At 43.9% G+C, this 22,993-nt stretch overlaps 1 protein-coding gene across 1 annotated transcript in view; it reads left to right on the forward strand.

Annotated features, from left to right (window-relative positions):
• HLF (HLF transcription factor, PAR bZIP family member) overlaps positions 1-19,552 on the forward strand; it is a 35,969-nt gene extending 16,417 nt beyond the window's left edge. Inside the window, exons 3-4 of the mRNA XM_074554772.1 lie at positions 12,344-12,564; positions 15,439-19,552. Of these exons, the coding sequence (XP_074410873.1) occupies positions 12,344-12,564; positions 15,439-15,654 (437 nt within the window). The 3' untranslated portion in view covers positions 15,655-19,552. The remainder of the gene's footprint in view (positions 1-12,343; positions 12,565-15,438) is intronic.
• Positions 19,553-22,993: the final 3,441 nt, after the last annotated feature.

Consider the following 22,993-nt stretch of genomic DNA (forward strand, 5'->3'; position numbering starts at 1 on the left):
TGTCAAGTACCAGGGGCACTGAAATGAAGTTTGCAGAGCAATTGAAGGAGCTGAAGGCTGTTTGATATCTTAATTCTGTACGTGACAATTAACCAGGTACACTTGATACAGTCCTTGCCCACAGGTAGGATCCACACTGGCAGATTTCTATCTGCCCAGAGCCTGTCTGGAGCACTGAAGTGTAATTTAGTGACTGCACTGATTGTTTTGGAGGTGGCTGGAAATGATCAGGAAGAAGATCTAAGTATTCCTTAGCAAGAAGCAAATCTAAATACTCCTTAGCTTAGGCTGTGGCAGAGATTGATGTGGATGTCTGAGCTGTGCTGGCTGAGAGGTCTGTGAAATAACCTTTGACTATAGGTAGGGCTTTTCTTTTGTTTCCTGAGTAGCCCAAGGGTGTAACTGAATATTTACTACTGTTCCACATTGCTTTTTATATTTTTAAAAGGAAGATCTGTGACTGCACGCATTGGAATGCATGTTAATAACAAAAATGGAAAAGACCCTTTCCATAATCAGAATTTTATTGAATTTTGCTTGTGCATTGAACCTCAAAGACATTTTCCAGGCAGCAAAATGGAGGCCAAAGAGGTAGAGCCAAATTCTGGGGTTACTGAGCAAGGCAAAGCTGGGTGACCACCTCGTCCCAGCAGCTTGGACAAACCCTCTGGACCAGGTAAGGGTGGGTTGGGATTTCTGCTTCAGGAGGTCAAGCAGGTGAGGGCTGGGGTTGTGTTGTGGGTGGGCAGCAGCATCTGAGCTGGGTGTGAGTTCTGTGGAATGCAGGTGCACAAATAGCCTGGGCATGAGGAAGCAAAATGTTTTCACCTGTGAATAGATGACTTGCTTCTGCTGAGGTGCACAGGAGCACAGGGTTAGCTTCTGTAGAGAGAACATTAAAGGTGGCATGAAACATCTTCATTGTGAGACTTTATCTTAATTTATTTCTGAAAATCTGGAGCACCATAAATCTGCCAGTGCCATTTTCTTTATTCCTTATGCATTTGTAAAAGGAGAACAAATAAAAATGTTCCATAACCTTTGCTACATTAAAAAAACCAAAAGAACCACATTTATATGACACAGCTCTATTTTGTATAATTTTTTCATATCCAAAATACAGAGGGCTTTAGAATAGCTGAAGAAAAGCTGCATATCTGAGTTTAAGATAAAATAAGATGATCCTTATGACAGAGACAGCAGAAATGATGTGATACGACAGTTGCTGTAGCAACACCACCTACTTCATGAAAATCAGAGTTAACAGGAGTGTAAAAGGTAAAGCCCACATAATTTTCCAAGCCTATGAATTGCTGCTGCCCTCAGCCTGCAGTGCTTTCCAGCTGTCCAGTGCTTCTCCTTCCATGTGGACGCAGAATAATCACCTTTTTCCACATGGCCAACTCCTGCAGACCCCATCCTGTGCTGGGCAGGGGCACACACCGGGAACTCTGCAGGTGACCTGGAAATAGGAGGGAAAGACCATGAAGGATTTTGTCCTGTCCTGTCCTGTCCTCCCCCCAAATCTCCCAAAAGCCCCAGATCACAGAATGCTGTAAGGCCTGTGCTATCTCTGCAGACAGTGGGACAGCCCCCAGTGTAAAAAGGAAGGCAAGCAGTCAGTTTGCTTCTGTGCACCTCAGCTTGTAAAGCACTGCTGTGTTTAATGTGAATTGTTAAATGTTTTAGACATAGAAAGTCTCAGGGATAAGGGCACTTCCCCCCTCCCAAATAAGCTTAAAATAGTGGTTCTCCATCCCTCTGTGTTTATAAAATGCCAACTCCCATGTTTAAAAGCTCCTGTATGCAGAGAACTGATCAATGATTTGCCAGTGCATGCTGGCCTTAAGGTTACATTAAAATATATTATTTTTAATACATTGAAATTTTAAAAATGTATTGATTTAACATATTAATTGGGATCTTTTTGTCATTAATTGGCAGTGGAGAGCTATGCTGTGTGTGAAAGCAGGAGTAAAATCTGTATTAATTGTGGACTGGGGGAAGAGTGTTTAGAAGAAAGAGCAATCTCATATGGATCCCTTTTGCTTACATGCCTCCTGAAGGCATCACAGTAAATGCTCTGCACAGTAAATGAAGGGAGCTTTGATTTTTGTGTCTTGGGGCATTTTAATTTCATTTTTGACATCGATCACAATCTTCATAGGTTCAGCATGCCTGTTGCATTGAGGACATGCATAGTAGTGTGTTCAGAGGCCTAGTTCAGGGCTGTGGGCAGTTTGCAGAGGAGGTCACAAGAAGGAATGTAAGTACCAGAATTCCAGGATTTCTTCAAGGGATATTCCATCACCAGCCTTTTTCACTGCCTCTGGGAAGGTTTTGGTGTATGTTGAGCTGACTGGTCCATGTGAGAGCTGTTATGAGGTACAGAAGTCTCTGCAGGCATTACTTTGGGATTGGAGGCTCCTCAGCAAAGCATTTCTTGCCATTTTCTGGTGCTCAGTGACTCCCTCACATTCAGAAGTGAATTTATCAGTGCCCGATGTTCAGTGCTGTAATATCTTTTAATTAGGCCTGCTTTTTGAAGTTACCTGATTTTCCTGTGTCTGAAGTGCACCAAAACCTGGCTTATGCAGCTGCAGTAAAGAAGTCTTTGCAGACACAGGGGTAGTGTCAATATTCAACAGCCTGTTTTCCTGGAATTTTCCCTAAGTGGCTTCATGTTGCCTTCCTTCCTCTGCCCCCCTTTTTCAGGCTACCCAGGCTGATGCATCTGTATGGCTTAAAAATTGAGATAAATGCATCAATAGAGAAAAATCTACAACCACACAGACATTATGTGTGCTCCTTGGCAATAAAGTAGTATATATATAAAAGCAAGTTAGACCTCTGCAGTTGTTGGGCTGTAACAAACCAAGTATAATTTTTCGGGTTTTGCTGTTTGTTTGGAATTTTTTTCTCCCAAAACATATTAGGGGATCCTAATTTAAGGCAGAGAGAAAATAAAATGTACTCAGCCTTCCTTAGATTATGGGAACAGTGTGTTCCCATTCTGGCAGCTCTAATTCTTAAAACGTGATTATTTTATACAAATCACCCTCAATAAATTGTCACATAAAAAGTGTGCTTTGTTTTAGTGAAATGTAAAATGTAAAAAAAGTAAGAAGTGACTGCAACAGATAGTTCAGATTTGTGTGCACGGAGCAGATCAAAAGAGAAGAGGAGATTTTCAAGTTCTGTAACTCTGCCCAGTGACCTCTTTTCCTTCAGGGATGTATTCCAGTGCTGCTGATAGCATCTGTTGTCTGTCTCTCAGGCTCCCCATTAGCTGCTGATTGGGAGGCAGAGGAAATGTACCTGTTTCACGTGGCCTTTCCATGCCAGCTGAAATCTCCCTTGGCTGTGTTTTGATAACACACCCAGGCAGGCAGGGCTTGGGTACCAGAACTGGCTAATAGATCCGTGAGTCATGGGTGGCATGTGCTGTCAGAGCTACAGGAGGGCTCTCTGCAAGACCTGTTTACTGAGAGCGTGCTGTCCTAGATAGACAAATAAACACAACAATGGGAGAGGGACTGACTTGGTCTGCAGCGTTGAAAAGCGCATTGGCAGTGGCACAGACACATCCTGGGGACAAGTGTTGTCTTTGTTTTGAGCAGAATTCCTCATGAGGGCACATTTGTGGATGGCGAGGGTCTCCCAGGGAACAAGGGGCAAGGCAAGAGCAAACAGCCTCAAGCTGCACCAGGGGAGGTTCTTGCTGGATTCCAGGAGAGTTTCTGCTTTGAGAGGGTGGTTTAGCATTGGAAGGGGCTGCCCAGGGAGGTTTGGAGTCCCAGACCATGGAGGTGTCCCAGGAAGGCCTGGATGTGGCACTCAGTGCTCTGCACTGCTGGCAAGGTGGGGATTGGGCACAGGTTTGCCTTGATGGTCTTGGAGATCTTTTCCAACCTCTGTGATTCTGTGCTATATGAAGCTGTTACCTAAACCAGGGGCTCTGTCTCAAATCTACTGGTTTATTAAAGTTGGGTACATAATTGACCAAGGAAAGGAAAATGGATGGTTTTGTCTCCTTCAGAGCAGGTTGACAATTCTGATGCTTCTCTGGAATCTTCCCTTTAAGAAAAGAATTACTGTACTTCTTGAGGAATCTTGCTGTATGTGAATTACCAGGTAACAAAAATATGCCAAAGGATGTCAAGAAGCTCCAAGATACCCGAGAACATAAGCATCTTGAACTGAGACATGCTTCTAAGCCCAGTGTAAATTAAAATTAAATACCAGTGTGAATGTTCTTCCCTGCAGCTCTTCTTCAGGCCCTGTCCCCACTGAATTCCATCTTGGCTGATCTTTGTAAGGAAGGCTGCATCCTACAGAAAAATCAGAAAGGTATTTAGGAACGCTGTGGATTTCATGCTTTCAAGATTTTATCAGTTCATGATTTCAAGAATTTTAAAATCCCTGTTGGGTGTCCTGGGAGCAGAATCAAACCCTCCTGGTAGCCATTCTGCAAGGGAGTTGTTCAGAGCAGGAGCAGCTCCTGTCAGGCATCTTGCAGGGGTAGTTTGGAAAGGAATAAAAATTGGATTTCCTGGTTGTTTTCAGAGATGAGGCCTCGTTGAGCTCATCAGTGCTGGCTGAATCCGAGGAGGCTTTCAGAGTTTGGGTCTTACAGAAGACAGGAGTCTGAACTCCAGGAGATGTTAGTGGCTGATTTTACCTGCTGGTGCCTCCTATTTGTTTGTTTATTGTTTTGAAGGGCAGAACATTGCTGGGCCAGCAGGCAAAGTGTATTCCAGGCCCTCCATGGTAACCACGGGCAGGGCTTGCCCGAGTCCCTCGAAGATCTGCAGGCACACGACTGAAGGGCACGTGTGCAGCCTTGGACAGCAGAGCCTGTCCTTGGAAATGCAGGCTTTAATTACATTATATCCTCTTCTTCCCCCTTCTCCCATTTTGCCTGCAGCGCTCAGAGCAGCTCTGGGCTGAATCTGGGCCATTTCAGGAAGGAAGTGGTTGTCTGTAGGATCTTGGATCTTGACCTCATTTACTGCAGATGTGAGAGGATGCAGGGAACAGCAGGAGAAGAAGGGAAAATCTGGCAGGAAAGACCAAAGGATTTTGTCTGGAGAGGCTGGACTTTGCGTAAAGTTTCAGCAGAATTATGAGCAATTAATTTGATTTTGTGGATGTGTCCCACCATGTGTTTGCATCCCTTTCTGTGAGGAGCCCAGTGTGACACCTTGGGTGGCTCTCCCCTGTGCCCCACAGCTGCAGAAGCTCATGAGAGTCCTATTTGAAATGCAGCCAATGCCTACAATATTTGCTAACCTGAGAGAATGAGAATTTGATTTAAAATATCTGTACTGCTTCATCTGCAAGGGTGAGTGTTGCCCCTTCTTTCATGGAGTCTTGTGGGGAAGAAGCTGTTTCTGAAGCACACAGATGCAGTGGTTGTCAGTGCTGGAGGGAACTCCTGAAGTTGTTTCTCTAAAGGAAGTTGGAATAATTTATGGCACATGTTATATGGATTTATTTGAGTAAATCAAAATGGGTGAAAGTGTCTCCTTAAAGAAGAGACAATCCAGGTGAAGGTAGTATGTGAAACTTGGAATATTGTTGCAACCATGACTGTACTTCTGACACAGCTCTTGCACTTAATTTTAAAAACAAATTGAAAAGACAGCCTAGACTTTCTCATGTCCCACTCTCACAACAGGCACATTGGAAACGAGTAGAAATGGATCTGACAGCACCCCACAGTGTCCTGCTGGTGGGACTGAGTAGAGGATGACAACTGGCCCTTGCTGTAAGGAGCTGAAGGAGGACAGGGAGGTTTGCCAGTGTTTTGTTTGTTGAAGAGAATCTGGCACTGAAGGGAATCTGGGGCTGTGTTTGTACCATCAGCACAGGCTCATCCTGCCCTGCTTCCTTCAACAGTGCTCTTCTAGTGAGTGCATTCACCACAGCCTTTGCTGGAACAGCCTTCCCCTTCCAGGCTCTCTCCCTCTCATCTGCCAGTCTGCCATCCTCACCTTCCTCTCCTCCTCACCCCCTTCTCAGCTTTGAGTCCCAATCACTCGCTGAAATCCTCCCCTTCTCCTCCAGCCTGAGCATGCCCGCAGCTGCAACATGTTGCCCAGAGAAGTGGTTGCATCACAGCTCTGGAGGTTTTTAAAAAACATGGAGATGTGGCACTGAAGTCATAGTTTCGTGGTGGAGTTGGCAGTGCTGGGTTTATGCTTGGACTCGATGATCTTGGAGGGCTTTTCCAATCTAAACTGTTGTGTGGTTCTCTGAAGTAACACTGACCCAGGGGCTGCCCTCTCTTCCAGTGCACAGGCCACTAGCACACTGCAGTGAGAAGTCTGCCAGAAATTTTTAGCAGGTTCAAAACAAAGTATTTTTTGTGGAACCTTTTTCGGGAAACTGTAGAACCATTTTGGCAGAAGCAGTTGGCGCACAAGAAATCCAAACAGAATGGTTGAAATCTGGCGAAGGCTGAAGGAACTGAAGACTGCATCCTCTAATGGGAAGTGTTAGACAGTCTTAATAAGACTCCCAGTCCCGCCTGGAATAATGCTGTAGAGGCCTGGAGCAGGAGGCACACAATGCTGAGAGGGGAGATGACAATTCTTTCATAATTAAATGCACAAGGTTTGTAAACAATGCTGATATCTTCAAAAAGTACACATTTTATAAACCCTTTTGTGTACCAGTCCTATAGTGTGTGTTAAAAGCAGCGAATTATGTTGTGGTTGCACTGGGTTGAGATCCTTCTTTCTGCAGGAAGTGTTTGCAGTCACCCCATGTTCAGCAGAATCGAGTTTGTGTAAGATAAGGAATAGGGGAATGTCCATGCCAGCTTGGAACTCTGGTCAAAATACACAGATCTTCTGTTGCTTGGGAAGAAAATAAAGCTCCTGTAATTGCTTGCATAAACACACCCAGAGGTGAAGTGTCTTCTTCACCCCAAGGCAGAGAGTGGTTTGGTTTGTCCTTCCATTTGAGGGCAGGAGGATTCCAGCGTGTGGCTTTAGTCCTATCCACCTAAATTGTTTGGTTTCTGGAAAACAACTACAATCCTAATAGCAGGGAAATTACATAGAACAAGATAGGATAGATAAAATGTTGCTTATAATATTGTAGGTGAGGAATGATTGCATGACATGGTGCTGCCCTTAGATAAATCCTGACCTCCAGAATGCCCCTTTTACTTTGCCTCCTGTGGGGATTTTTGCCTGTCTTGATCCCTGAGCTCTTGCTGTGGGTTCTGCAGTGAGAGAACTTCAGGAGGCTGAAGGAGTTAATGCAGAGCTGGATGACAGATCAGTCCAGGACAGGCTGTGATTTGGAGTAAGGGAACTATCCCAAATAGCTGGCCAGCTGCCAAGGGGATAGATGGCTTGGAAAACATACAGGGAGGGCTCTGGAGTAGCTCTGGGTGAGGATTATCTGTCAGTTTAACCACTGTGCTGCAGAGCCTGACTGACACACACAATGTGCCTTCCGTTTATATAAAGAAAAATGATTAGCAAACACATGTTTTATCTCTGGGCTGCTAATAAATTGAGTAGGAAACTCCTCTTTTTATTTCCCTCCAATGTGTGTAAAAAATAGGGAAAAATATTTTGATTAGAACATTTTCACTCCCTTTTCTTCCTCTCGGTGCTGTTCTCCAGCCAGCTGTTGAGCTGATGAGGAGTGTAGAAGGGCTGTGAGAAGGGAGATTTTCTGAAAATCAGACACATTTCTATGGGAGTTGAATGATTCAGAATTGTGTTCCACATAATTTACCAGGGATCTCTCGCAGTACAGATAAGAAGTCTGCCAAGCAGTAGTGCAGCTGAAGAGGTTATTTCCGTCCTCACTCTCCTGGGCACAGCTGGTAGGTGGGATGTTTCAAAAAGGGGAAATTAAGAGTCAGGATGTGGTGATTGAACTCCCTATGATACCAGATCAGCATTTGAGGTTTTGTAGGTATACAAAAATGCTGCTGTACTTTTGAACGGGGAATTTTAATTATTGGAAGGAATTTAAAGCTTCTGGTTTTTTTTTTACCAGCAGTCTGGTCACGTAGATGACACAAGGGAATGGCCTCAGTCCACTTCTCCCTGAAAAAGGAATCACACTGAAAATATTGCCATTACATTGGACTTCTCACTGGCAGTCTCTGCTGGGAGGAGGAGGACGACGACTGAAAGGATTAGAACAGCAAACTTTCTTTCAAGTCCTTTTTTATGGAAAATTTTCCACTATGCTAATATCTGCCAGAGAAACACCAAAAGCGTTAGCAAGGGCAAGATGTTAGGGCAGCAGAATTGCTGGGGTTGTCAAAACCTGCTGGTCCCTTTGCCAGGAGACACCTGGAGCTGTGTCTGTCCTGGCATTCTCCTCCTTGCTTGAGTGGAGCTCTATAAGTGGGAAAGGCTCCAGACAAAAGGCCAGTGTTGACACAGTTGTGGTCTCTCCAGGCCATGGTTGAGACACATCACTAGGGTGGTATGAGGGGAAGTTTCCATTAACAATTGTTCCCGGCTCGCTTCCACCACCACCACCGCCACTGTGGAGCTCTGCAGCTGGATTTCCAAAAGAGCTTAATGCTCAAGAGTTCTCATTTCAGCAACTTAAATAGAGGGGCTAAGTTCTTTCCAAAACACTTGGCAGTCATCATCCCCCATTGAGAACAAAGCTTAAGCACATTAAACAGTCCAGCCTCTTCACTGTTGTGAAAATTTGGCCGCTGTTTGTGAGCACAGAGTGTTTAAATAATGCAGAGCCTGGCAGAGGCATCTGGCTCCCGTGCTGGGCACTGAGGGGCCTCACCTTGCAGCGTGGGTTTCCTCCTTGGCCGATTCCTTGTGCATCAGAGCCTCCGAGCAGCCCTTTGTGGCTGTTGTGACAGCTGGGGAACTTGCTGATGCAAGGATTAGTCGGCTGCTGGGCACATGACATTCAGATTGCTGTGCTTATTTGACCTACCTCTGATTGCGAGGAATTCAGCGCATAAAAATAACAGCCCGAACAAATTTGGCAGGAGGATGCGGAGCGAAAGTGCCGCGCACAGGCGGGGAGAGGAGCCCGGGGAGCGATGTGAGGCGAGGCCGCGCTCTGCGCTCCCGCAGCGACAGCGGAGCCAGGGCCAGCGCAGCCCACGCTGTCCCCTTGGATTGTGACAGGTTCCAGCACCGCAGAGATGTCATGGCCCCTGGCCAGCAAACTAACGAAGACAGGTTCCTGGCTTGCGCTATTGGCGAAACTTGATAGAATAAATAAAAAGGTCCTGGGTGCCAGGAGTTGCCCAATGTAAAATGCTGGACAAAGCGTTTCTGGTTTTTCTGCCTGGGGCTTGAGGTACCCTTGTTAAGTCTGTTGTTCTTGACAGAATTGCTGATCGTTTGCAGGAGCATGACAGAACACAGTCTGGCAGAGGTGTGTGTGCCATGTGGGTGTAGGAGATCTCACAGGGCTGCACTCTTGGGGCTCCTCATGATGGTGGTCAGACACATGGTTTGTTCAGGCTTTGGTGAACAGCATTCCCTTTGAACGAGCCTCTCACTGGCACTGGAACATCTTGGACCTGAAGGGCCAGGTCTGTAGTTGTGAGAGCTTCCTAAAGCAGGGGAGAGGAAATGTGTGTGTGTAGGGAGCAAGGCAGGACCTTGCCTGCCATGTCTTCTCCCGGACCGCTGTGGAGGCGCATCGCTCTTTGTTTTGCTCTTGTGTTGCTAAAATGCAATGCCTCGATTTCCCATGTCTAAAAGGAGCGTTTTTGCCCTGTTTTTAGGGTGATACTGTAAAATTTCTTGCGGCCAGTGTCTACAGAGCTCATGTAATTGTGTAATATGGCACGTTATGGATAAATGATAATATGCAAACTGATCCTGTATATCAAGAATTTCAGCAATATTTAAATACGTGGGACAATTAGAAAGCTGGGCCAGATTTCACAATCCATTTTACTTTTAGAAACACCCTGCAGGCTCACCAGAAATATTATAAAAGTGCTCAGAGCTCGTGTCTTGCTTCATTTTTATCAGTATTACAGAAAGTGCACCATTTGTAGGTGCATCCATCTGTGTATTTGTCTGCATTAAGGAATTCCTGGCTGCTCCCGAGCAGCAGATTTTCCTGTGTTTCGTCCTTGAAAGGAGCCCGTGGCAGCCCATCCATCCATCAGCGATGGATCGGCCCCACGGCCGGGTGCGCGTCCCTGGACGGGAGGTGACCCGGGCGGGGAGGTGATTCAGGCCCGCACTCCGCCGTCTCCAGGAGGGATGAAGCGTGGGGGAAGCCGCTCGGGGCCAGAGCCGTGCGGGCCGAGCCTCCCTCCCCGCGGCTGTCCCGGTTATCGCGGAGCGCTGCGCCGGGAGCGCGCCCGGCAGGCCGGGGAAAGGCCGCTGCCGCTTTCTGGCTGTACTAACGGGGTGACAGCTGGAAACGGCCCGTTCCTAATCCCGAGAGCGGGGAGCAGCCCTGGCACCCCGGTTCCCGGCTGCATTAACGGGGTGACCGCTGGAAACGGCACGTTCGTAGCCCCGGGAGTGGCCCTGGCACCGCCGGTTCCCGCCTGCATTAACGGGGCACAGCGCAGCCCCGTTCCCAGCCCCGGGAGCGGGGAGCAGAGCTGGCACCCCGGTTCCCGGCTGCATTAACGGGGACAGCGCAGCGCCATTCCCAGCCCAGGGAGTGGGGAGCAGAGCTGGCACCCCGGTTCCCGGCTGTACTAACGGGGTGACAGCTGGAAACGGCACGTTCCTAGCCCCGGGAGCAGCCCTGGCACCCCGGTTCCCGGCTGCATTAACGGGGACAGCGCAGCGCCATTCCCAGCCCAGGGAGTGGGGAGCAGAGCTGGCACCCCGGTTCCCGGCTGTACTAACGGGGTGACAGCTGGAAACGGCACGTTCCTAGCCCCGGGAGCAGCCCTGGCACCCCGGTTCCCGGCTGCATTAACGGGGACAGCGCAGCGCCGTTCCCAGCCCAGCCGGGGCGGCAGCGCTCCGCAGCGGCACCGTGCGAGCAGCAGCAGCATCCTTCCCTCGCGCTCCCTCTCCTCTCCATCTATATTTTGATAACTTTGATCCTCGTTTTCTCCTCTCCCTAGCCCTCACCAGCCTTTCCTGGAAGCTGATTTTATCAGCTCTTATATTAGAGTTACAAAAGCTCTCCCTTAGCAAGCCCTGCGCGGTGCAATTCCCCCGGTGCGTTTTCCGTGCAGTTCCCATATTATTAAAATAAAAACTACATTGTTAATGCTGGCCTTGGAATTAGAAATGGCATGTAATGTTTACTGTTTTACACCCTAAATATTGCAGACATGGGCACAAGTAAGGAAACATTACACAGCCACAGGATGTTTTTGTAGTTATCATGAAAGCCGTCATATTGCTAAAGTCAAAGTGAATTAGCAAATAGCCAAAATGATAAAAGAATATCTGCTTCAATCAGAAGGCCTCCCTCTGAAGTCTGTGAGGCTTCTACTTCTGAGGCATGTGAAAACTTCTGAAAATTCTGCCCCCAGGGATAGTCCATGTTTAGGCAGCTGACTTCAGGATCCTATTTTTGGAGCCTTTGGTTGAGATTTTAAATTGGATTTTTAGTGGGAATGGTGCCCAAATTGGTGCTGTAGGATCTTGAAGGCTTTATCTAAAATCAAAAAGAGAAAAATGGGAGGTATATCACTCATTTTCTGGGGATATGCTCCTTTGTATTAGATTTTATATACCATAAAAGAGAAATGCAACATCGGTAAGTGTCTTTTTAATTTTTGCAGAGCATCTTTAAGGAATCATTGTAGCCTTCCATATCACTGGTTTCCTTCACTGTCTTTTAGAATATCCCTGGTAGGATTTAATAAAGAATAAATAGCTGTCTCCTTGGAGTGCTTCAGCACAGCTAAAAGTACATTTTTATAAGATGCTATTCGTGGCGTGTACAGTACATTGTTTGATTGTAGAATAAACATCCCCTCAGAGGTATAACTGTGAGGGGTTACAGCGTGCTGATAGATCTGAACTAAATGACAGAACTTCTGATCTGTTCCTGAGGATGGGATCCTAATGAAGTGGCTCAGGTTGGAGCAATATATCTTCTGCCTGCAGTCCAGTGCAGCTCAGTGTTGGATTCAGTCATGTTACATTGGAATCCAAGATTAGCAACCAGAGTTAGGAACAGATTCTGAAAATAAAGGCCATGAGCACGTCTGGGTCAGAATATGCACCTTGCAGAATGGACAACCTAATATTTAATAAGCATAGATACCAAATCTGAAGGGAAAGCTGAAATAATTACTGCTAGTAAAATATCTAGAGATCTTCTAGAACCCTTTACTACAATTACCATATTTTCCTAACCCAGCTGTATTTGTCCTGTATTTCTGCAGGTCAGATCTTGCCAGCAAACCGGAACACACCAAGCCCCATTGATCCTGAGACTATCCAAGTTCCTGTGGGCTACGAGCCTGACCCTGCAGATCTTGCTCTGTCCAGCATTCCTGGCCAGGAGATGTTCGATCCTCGCAAGCGCAAGTTCTCCGAGGAGGAGCTGAAACCCCAGCCCATGATTAAGAAAGCTCGCAAAGTCTTCATCCCAGATGACCTGAAGGTAATTGGGAGCTGGTGACAAGGTGATTCCTGCAGGGTCTCTGACATTGCTCACTGAAGTACAGATTTGGAGCATGAATCTGTTTTGTCGTGTAAGGGAAATCTTTCCGTGTAAATCTGAGTTTGCTGTAGAATAAAAGTGTTCAGGGTTCTGGATGAGACTGAAGGGAGGATGTCCCTTATTAGTTATGCAACAGTTGAAATTCATGAGCTCAGTATTCATTTCCTTTGTATGCCAGAAACTTCCTGCTTGACCTTGGACAAGCTTGCTTTGTCCCATATTTCCCACTTATGAAACAGCCTGATCATGTTTCCTTTTTCTTCATCCTGTCTCTATTCATGTTTCCTTTTTCTTCATCCTCTGTCTATTCAGCACAGGCTGTGAATCCTTCAAGGAGAATGGAGGACCCTGATGACATACTGAAGTATATTGTGTCTTATTGGGAAGTTTCTGTAGTTCTGTGTTTAATAATGAATGAGAACACTATAGTAAAAGCTATTTCACTAATATATATTCACTAATCCAGGTGAAAGAATCTAGACAAGTGGTAGGAAAACAGAAGAAAACAGAATTTTTCTGCTGAGAGGTGTGTTTTAATACAATATGTAAAACACAACATGACATCAATATTTTAGAAGAAAGAGTCTGTGCCACTCACTGCTTCTGAGATGTGAAGAGCAAAGTGCATGAAGATAGCAAGAAAATTAATCAACTGACCCAGGTTATCAAACACTCTGAATATTATTTGCAAAGTTGTGTTCCTGGTATGTGCTTTCCAAGAGGATCTCTTATCAGAGGCAGTCAGGGCAGAATTTCATTCTGCTGTTGCTACTGCCCCCAAGGGACGCAGCCTGAGAGCCTGTTGGAGGCAGTGGGAATCCCTGGCTGCATGTGCAGGGAGCCTGGGATGCCATGTGTTTGCACCAGATTGATAGCATTAGGGAAAGAAGCTATTTTTATCCCTAAGCATGCTGTGGTGCGAGTTAAAAGCACAGAAATCACAATTGCAGTCGTGTTCAGGTTGCTGTCACTCAGCTTTCCTTTCAAAGCTTTGCCTGCACCTCGTTGCTTACCTGGGCAAGTTCTGCTGCCTGTTGGGGTGCAGTGCCCAAGTGAGAGGTGTTTGCTGCAGGAATGGCTGGAGTTTCTCCCTTTGTCACGTCTCCCAGGTGCCCTTATTCATCAAAGCAAGCTTTTGGCAAGCTGTTGGCCAGAGGTGGAGCCCAGCAGTGCAGCACAGGAGTGAAGCAGGAGCTCAGGGTCTCTCATTCCCTCAGGATCATCCCATCACTTGCCCTTGACTTGTTTCAGAGTGCTTGACCCAAGTGCTGCTCCTGCCCTGGCATGTGGAGCCTCTGGGTTTTGGGGGAGGGTAAGCAGATTAGAGCAGTCAATCGTCTCTGGGCTGCATGTGATTTGGAAATGCCAGCCTTACCTCTTTCAGGCCTGGATTAAGGGATTTGCTATAGCAATTTGTTAAAATAAAGAGGGATGAAGCCTAGGTGGCACACTAATAAATTGCTTAAAGCTGATTTTTATGGAGTGAATTGAGATGGGAAATTATAAACAAGATTTGGGTCACAGCTTTTTGCTCCATGCTTGTTTTTTTGGAGGATTTTGCTGGGGCCCATCTACGTACAGGTGAAGAGCCATTTAGAGATAATGCTGGCTCCAGATCAGCATTCCTGCACTCTTTATTGAGCCAAACTGATAGAAAGCAGTTCAAGAGCCCTCCTGGCAGCAGTTGTTTTGCTCCTGCTGTGCCTTGTGCAGCAGCAGAAGGTGCAGAGCAGCAGGATTGGGCTGGCCACAAGGACCCAGGAGTGATGGATGTTTGCTCAGTGCAGCAGAGGAGCAGCTGGGTGTCCTGCCCTGGTCCTTGGGAGCTGCACGGGGAAATGGAAGCATGTTAGGATGGAGAAAGAGGGAGTTTGTACTCTGTGACTTGGCCAGGCAGAGTTTGAGGGTTGAGTGGCTGCATCACTCATACTCTGCAGGGACAGAATTTCGCTTTTCACAAGAGATTCTACCTTCTTTGTATTTCCTGAGTTGTTCCAAAATTCTAGAACTTAATTCAGTTACGAAGCAACATGAAAACTGCCATTTTGCTGAAGGCCACTTCATTGGAAGAGTGGAAAAATCAGGTGAAATTCAGTCCTTACTTGGAGTCTTTGATACACCAATGCAGGAAGGTAATCCAGAGGCAAGTCTTCAGGGATAACACTTTGGGAAATGTGTTAGCTTATGAAACCTCAGGGAGTAGTGGACCTATTTCTGTCCAATGTTTTTTTTTTCCTCAGCCAAAGCCTATTGCACTAATCTCTGTGGTTGGTCCCAGAACAGCCATGATCACTGTGCCAAGGAATCCTCTTGTGGCGACAGTGGTGCAGACAGGAACATTTTGGGGCTCTGTAGAGTGCTTTGAACATTAAAAAAGAGCAGAGCAGTGGATGAAATGGGTGATAGCAACACAGAGAGTGGACCAGGTGTTGGCTGGCAGCGCTGAGCAGGGCCAGAGGTAACTTGGTGCTGCTGCAGCCGCTGTTCAGGGTGAGTCACGGCACACGGAGGTGGATGTGCTAACTAGGTCAGCCTAGATGGGAGATGGATTGTACCTCCAGAACATTGCTTCACTTTTCCTGGGAGGAATTCCCCGTCAGGAGGATGAGGGGGTTAGTGTAAACATTTTGACAGAAGCATGTGAGGGCACCTGCGCTGCCAGGGTGGATTGTGCCACACAAAGCCGTAACTCCGGTCCCGCCGTGCCACGGGCGACGCCGCGGCCGCCGCGCTCCGGAGCGGCTCCCGGTGGGCAGCTCTGCCTCTAGCCAAGTGTAACACCTTTGTTTGCCTCTCTGTGTGTCTCACGAGCAGGATGACAAATACTGGGCCCGGCGCAGAAAGAACAACATGGCGGCGAAGCGCTCGCGGGACGCGCGGCGGCTGAAGGAGAACCAGATCGCCATCCGCGCCTCCTTCCTGGAGAAGGAGAACTCGGCCCTGCGCCAGGAGGTGGCCGACCTGCGGAAAGAGCTGGGCAAGTGCAAGAACGTCCTGGCCAAGTACGAAGCTCGGCACGGCCCCCTGTAAATCCCAGGTGGGGGAGGTGGGGTGTTTCGGGGTTTTTTTTCCTTTTTTCTTTTCTTTTTTTCTTTTTTTTTTCTTTGTTGCGGGTTGGCATTTGACTAGATGGACAATGTGTTTCCTGTTTGATAGCACCGCACCCAAACCAACCTTTCTGTCTTCAGCACTTTACCAGAAGCAGAAACAAAACTGACTTAACGTTGGTTTTTTTGTTGTTTTTTTTTTCTTTTTGTTTGCGTGTACGTGTCCCTGCGTGTGTGTGTGTGCACACGTGTGTGCCCAGGTCTGTGTCTGTGGGTGTGCATGTGCGTGGCTGTGCGTGTGCGTGCGCATCTCAGCACTTCCCATTTTTATCAGCCCTCTTCAAAGGGTGCCACATTTTTACCTGGACTGTTGAGAACCGCCATAGTAAGCTTTTTATTATATATATTTTTTTTTTTTTTCCTTCAGTGCTGCTTCAGAGTAGGGGTTTTACGTTCTCGTAATCAGTTCCATCCTCCTGATTTACTTGGAAAGATCCCAGCATAAATTACAAAAAAAAAAAAGAAAAAAAAAAAGAAAAAAGAAAAAAAAGGTAGATCTCAGTTTTTTTTCGAGAGTAACAAGCTATCGTTTTAAGTCTGTCTAATCAGAAGAGTTAACATGCTAATAAAGTGCACAAATAATAATTTAGTACTACACTGCAGAACTATTAATTTATAGATCGCTTTCGTTGTATTTTTAAGTTTTGGTAATAATTGTCTTCAGATTTAAAAAGTGCTGTTAGACTGAGTTTAGCTATACTCATGATAGATCCCATAATGGCTTCTCTGTAGCTGCTAAGGTTCCTTTTCTCTCCACGGACCCCAGGTAGGTAGGTAGGAGTTGTTGGTAGAGCACAGAGTGTGTTCCTTGCACTGCCTGTACCTGAAGCAATAATCCTGCGTGCATGCTGCCCGGATGTTCCCCGTGGACGTGGGGTGGTTCCCTACCCAACAGCAGCCTCCATGTCTTTAACAAGGAGTTCCCAAAAGTCCCAGACACGTTCCCATGAGCTGGGACACGTTGCCATGCTGGTGTGTCCCTGCCGTGGGGGAGCACACGTGTGAGGAGCAGGATCATTGGTTGAAAATGAGAACAAAATTCAATAGCGTCAAATCAGGTCTGATGTTGAAATCAGAGGGGCTTTTCTGTTTTCAGTTAGTTACTCCATTTTGTGATTAAAAGTTGAATAAATACCTAAATTCAGTTGGTTTTTTCCCACGTTTTGTAATATATTTTCTGTGGATTATATCTTGCTGTTTAAAAAAAAAAATCACTTTTATTCAGTTAGAAGAAGTCACTGGTTTGCAAAGCCCATTTTTTCTTAGTGATTGTTGTTTTGAGTGTGACATGAACTGATGGTTCTGAACTTCATTGTTTTAAACTGCTTTTGAACATGTATGTTCTAATATAAAGTGGACTTCTGAAAAATGAATGTAAGAGACACTGGTGTATTTCAGAGGGGGATGGTGTTGTCATATACTGTGGTTAATCCGATCAATCTAAGTGTTTACTCTAGACCAAAAGGATAGATATTATAAAATGTATAAAGTTTATACAGAATAATTATAGTATGTTCGTTTTGTACAGTATTTTTCAAGTACAAATACTGACAATGTATTTTGAAAGACATATATATAGCAAAAAGAAAAAGCTATTCCATGTTTAAAATATATAGCAAAGATATATATTCTCCATTATTGTATAGAAAGGAAATGCTTAGGGGTTTGTTGGTTGTCGTTTTCTTCTTTTTTTTTTTAAATCCATAATTTTAAGCCTGGCACACTGGCATGTTCTGTGCTTTAAATTAAATTTTTATGGAAGTAATATGGCTTTCCAGGATTTTCCATATTACTGAAAAAGAGAGACTTTTTTTTATTTTTCATCAGAAACACATAAAGAAACTGTTTAACAGGGACAAAGCACAACATGGATCTTAGTCAACTATTGATTGGACATTACAACATTTTGTAATGGCAGAAAAATAATATGTAACACAAAACCACTCATCGTAATTTCCAGTCTGCTGCTGCTGCTAGAATCTGTTTCCAGCTGAATTTTTTTGTTATAAACAGCTCAGATCCTGTACACAGCTCTGTGTACTGCATACAGTTAGTAACGTGAGGAAAATATGGTGCTACGTTTTGCTCTCAGTTTTCTAAGCGTTCTGACTTTATTTTCAAACACAAACGTTGTTCATTCCATTAAATCATTATTCATGCTTCAGGAGGAGATGGCTGCAGAGAGCTCAGCATTTTGGTCAGCATTAAAGCACCCTTGCATGGATGGCATTTCTCCAGTATTTTTCCACAAACATACCTGGCTTGTTGGTGTCCTGTAAGGTGCAGTGCTTGCCCATTTGTGCAGCAAATGGAGTTTCCGTGTGCTGCAGAAGGTCTGAAAGGCAGTGAGTGATCCCCTGAGGGTCAGCAGGAGGCACTGAAGGGTCAGGAGGGTCTGGCACAGGTGGGTCTCTGCTGCAGCCCCTTGGGAATGGCCCTGGTGTTCCCTCAGGAAAGGGAAGGTGAGCACACAGCAAACTGCAGCAGGCTCCAGTCACCCCCACAAAGGGGAATTTTGCCCCAAGAGCAGGGTGAGGTCACTGGTGCCACTGCTAGGGCGGGTTGTGACCACAAAACTTTGTGTAACGAGCAAATGGCAGCTTGGGAAAGGAAAAAGAGAATTCTTTTGTTTCTTAGGGCAGGGAAGGGGTGGGAAGCGGTTGAAGGCTGGATGTCAGGTTTATTGAGGCACAAGGTTCCTGGCTCTGCCTTGCCCAGCAGTCCCAGAGCCACCTTGGTGCCTCCTCATTGTCCCATCCCAGCCCTGCAGTGTCACAGCTGCCGCAGCCTCTCCTCTGGGGTGGGGAATTTCTGAGGAGCCCGTGGGGCTTGGGCTCTCCCCAGTTCCCGTGGGACTTGGGCACTCTGGCTGCTCTGAAAAGCTCACCTGGGAAAAAAATTTTAAAAATTAAAAAAAAAAAAAAAGGCAGAATGTGTGGGCTTAAAATTTGGAAAATCCCCAAGTTCACTATCCGGGTTGTCTCCCTGAAATAACAAAATAAATAAGGGGAAGTTCAGCTCATTTTTCAGTCCCCAAGGACAGCTCAGCTGGGCTCATCACACCTCTGATGGCTTTGTTGCTCATGAAGGAGCTTTTAGGTATAAGAAATTGTAATTTTATAAAAATAGAAATATATATATTTGCAGAATAATTAATAGCTTATCTAAATAATTCACTGACCTCTATTACACTATAAGCATTGGTAAAATGCTTGTCTTCTCTTTCATTTTTTGCTGAACCTTAGAAGTGGATTTTTTCTTTTTACAAAAGAATGCCCTCTAGAAATCAGTGGGACTGAGATGGATTTGTGCATCCGAGCACCTTGGGGCTCTCTGTGGAAAGCCCGTGGCAGAGGAGGGGGGGTGAAGTCACTAAACCAAGCACCATGGAAATAATTTCTGACTTGAATCCACAAAAGTAAGAAATTCAGAATGCAGGGGAGGAGCCGGAGCAAGCACCAGGGATGGGATCAGTTCAGACCCCTCTCATTTGAATATCTTGCCTCTGTGGGTTTGTAATACCCCCAATTATTGCTTTAAAATTATTTTTGCAGGTAATTTTACAATAGAGATGTGCAGTTTATTTTTATTTTGTTGACTTTTTTATGTGAAGAAAAGAAAATTATATTAAAACTTATATGTGATCAACCATCGTATTTCTGGCAACACCACAAGACAGAATTAAATACAAGTTTAACAAATAGATCAAATTATCTGTATGACAAGAAATGGTTTGCATCCTGTATGCTGTTCAGCCCAAATCTTTTTTTTTTGTCTGTTATTCTTAATGTTTAATAAACTTTTAAATTTTTCTTCTCTCAGCTGTGTGCTTGTTTTGGTGTATCAGGGCTTTTGGGAGGGAATTTATCTCCCCCATCCTCTGGTCTGTCCCACCAGGGGATGGATCCCAGCTGCCACCAGGGTTGGGTATAACCACAGCAAATGTGCATTTACAGGAGATTAAATAATTCAAATTATACCATAATTAGTACTGTTTACTATTTTAACAAAAATATTTTATATTTATATATAAAATAAAGTGGTACAGTGGAAGCACCATTTCCATATATACATTATACACTTTATATATTATGAGATGTGATCGTGTTTTAATTCACTGTAAATTCATACAGTAAATTCATAAAAATGCTGCATATCAAGGAGAACTTTTTATTGTAGTATGCAACATAACTTATTAATTTTACTCTCCATTATAGGTAATATTTTATATGGACCACATAGCATACGACAGGCTTTTAGATATCAAGTTTATATAAAGATACAGCCTGAGAGAGAAAAACTATAATTCAGGACTAACCCTTCCTGTATCCAGGTTATTAAACATGTGTGCATATGTATTTGTATATTTATAGCAGGGTATAGAGCATGATATATAGACACACCTACCTATAAAAGTCTGCATTTTAAATACACAGTGCCTGTTGTGCACAAAATGTATGTTTTAATAATACACTGACTCAGTCTCCCCTCTGTGTGCATGCTTTCATTAGTTTTAAATATATAGCTGTAATATAAATTAGTATATTTTAATACCCACATTAAAGATATGTGTGTGTATATAAATTTATAAATATATAAACTAAAATTTCATTTTCTTATGCCATGTTTATAATAATTGCTTTTAGCTTCCTACTTTTGTACACTTTTGTAAATATATCAATAGCTTTATTAATACAAAAGTTTTTAATGAGACAGAGAGTGTATTTGATCCAATAGCCACACATACATGCACCTACACAAGCACATTCATCTCTGTGCATCCATAGAGTATGCACTGGCTAATTATACTTTCATAGAGAACATTTAACAGCACTTATTTTATTAATAAACCTTTATAACTTTTTAAAAAATACATATTGATTGTTATAAAGGATGGTTTTGCCATATATGTTATGCACAAACTATAATTGCTACAATACACAACTCAGCGTGGGCACACACATCCTTGTAGCTCTTTCTCTCTATGTTTTATATATTTACTAGTTTAATAACTGTATCTCATTTAGGCTGCCACAATTTACTACTTGAATAAAACTTTTTAATACACACAAAAATATTTTATTGTTAGGTCTGAATTATGCATAAGAGATGTCCTAATATATGTACACACTCACCAGTGTGCCCATGTAGCTCTGGGTGTCTATAAACTGTGTATATATATATATATATATAGAGAGAGAGAGAGAGAGAGAGAGTTTATATACATAAAAATATATAGATCTATATGTATATATACACTCTACATATATATATGTAAATATATATATATGTAGTATGTCCATATACTGTTGTATACACTGATATAAACTCTGTTATATTTTCATACAGCATACTTAGCAGAATTTAATAATCTAGGTTAATATTTTTATATTCCAAATTATGTATTTTATTACTGTAAAAGTCTGATTTTACTGCACATTCTATATTATGCACACACACGTATGTATACACACACATGTGCACTCTCTCTCAGAATTTCTGTCTAGTCAGAAATTTAATTTTTCATTTCCATATAGCATATGGAAAAAAATTAAAAAAGGTTTCTAATATTTTTGCATGAAGATTCTTCTAAAAATTGCCATCATTAACAGGTAAAGGTCTGAGTTTAAAAATAAAGTATATGTTGTGCACCAAGCTGTGTTTTAATAACCCTGAAACGCTTCCTGTGGCTCTTGTGCTCAGCCCCTATGTACACACTCAGCACAGATTTATACAAAAGGGATTTATTTTCACCCAGAGACACGTGTATAAAACGATGTGATTTAAAGGTTAAAATTCATATTTTCATATTGTTTTAAAGGCTAGATTTACATTTTTGATTTTTTTTCAAAAATATATAAAGTAGATTTTATTATGATGAAGATTAATAAATGTTATATGGGACATGGCATGTGTTTCTTCTAATACACACACTCACCCTGTCTAGGTGTTTGTGCACATTTATCTTTACATGCACACAACTAGAGACATTTAATAATTATATTTCACACTGCCAACTCAACAGCATTTTCTTCATTAATATGGATTTAGAGCTTTTTGTATCCACATTTTATTGCTACAAAGATTATATTTGCCATATATGTTATTTATTATGTACAAAATATAGTTGTTATAATGCAGAAACGCACAAGACCTACTTGACTGCCTCTGTGTGTGCTTTTAGCAGCTTATTATTACATTTTAATAGTAAATATAGAACAGATGATACATAAACCACATTTTTTGGAGATGTTTTATTTCTTGTTTACTTTGTATGACCGGATTTTCACATATTATGAGGTATTTTTTAGTACACGTTTACATATTCAGAGAAAATTTAAGGGGTACTATTAATGCAGCATAGTTAGTAGCATAAATATACTTTAATATGTAAATATTTAAAATAAACCATCTCCTCTCCACCCCAAGCCCAGGAGGCACATCCCAAACACATCTTTATGAGGAGCCAAGTGTTTATTTGGAGTACTTTTCCAGAGTTTTTGCCACTTTGGGGTCCTAATGCTTTTGCTTTTGTTTCAACCCACCTGCTTTGACTTCAGGGTAAATTTGGCGGATGTAACATCTCTGGGGTCATGCATGGATTTATTATCCAGAATGGATAACTATCCCAGAAAATCCATTTAAAAAAAAACAAAACAAAACAAAAACCAAACAAACAAACAAACAAAAACGAAAAACAAAAACAAAAAAACCCCAGAAAACCAAAAAACAGGGAAAGTCCTGAGGTGTTCCCTTGACCGGGCCCAGCCCCAGCCTTAGTCTGGCTTTGCTGTTTCTTTTTAACTCCTTTCACCCCAGTCCCAATTTTCATGGAACCTGTGAGAACTTAGGACTCTTTGAGATGCTTTAAATCCTCTATCACCCTTGCCCAGCTGCTTAAAAGAAATTAATCCGGAGCCGAATAAAGACACAGCCATACCCACGGCAAATCCCGATGGCAAAAAACGAATCCTTGATATTGCATTTAAGGGGAATAAATAGGATTTGTCGTTGTGACTGTGACCGGTGCGTTTCCGCGGCGTATTGGGATTTTTTAAAATATGTAATCGCTCCTAAATGCAAATGTGGGTGGGGAATGGGAGAGATCCGTGGTGGGAATGCTGAGAGTCCCTCCGAGCCAACAGCAGAGGTCACACAAGAGCCGTGAGCGGCTCCGAGCGCTGGGATTGCTCCAAAGCAGCTCCAGCCTTTCCTCTGGAGCATCCCCGCATCCTCCCTCGGGTGTTCCTGATCCTCCCGCC

The sequence above is a fragment of the Zonotrichia albicollis genome, chromosome 19, assembly GCF_047830755.1.
Source record: "Zonotrichia albicollis isolate bZonAlb1 chromosome 19, bZonAlb1.hap1, whole genome shotgun sequence".
Classification (NCBI taxonomy): Eukaryota; Metazoa; Chordata; class Aves; order Passeriformes; family Passerellidae; genus Zonotrichia; species Zonotrichia albicollis.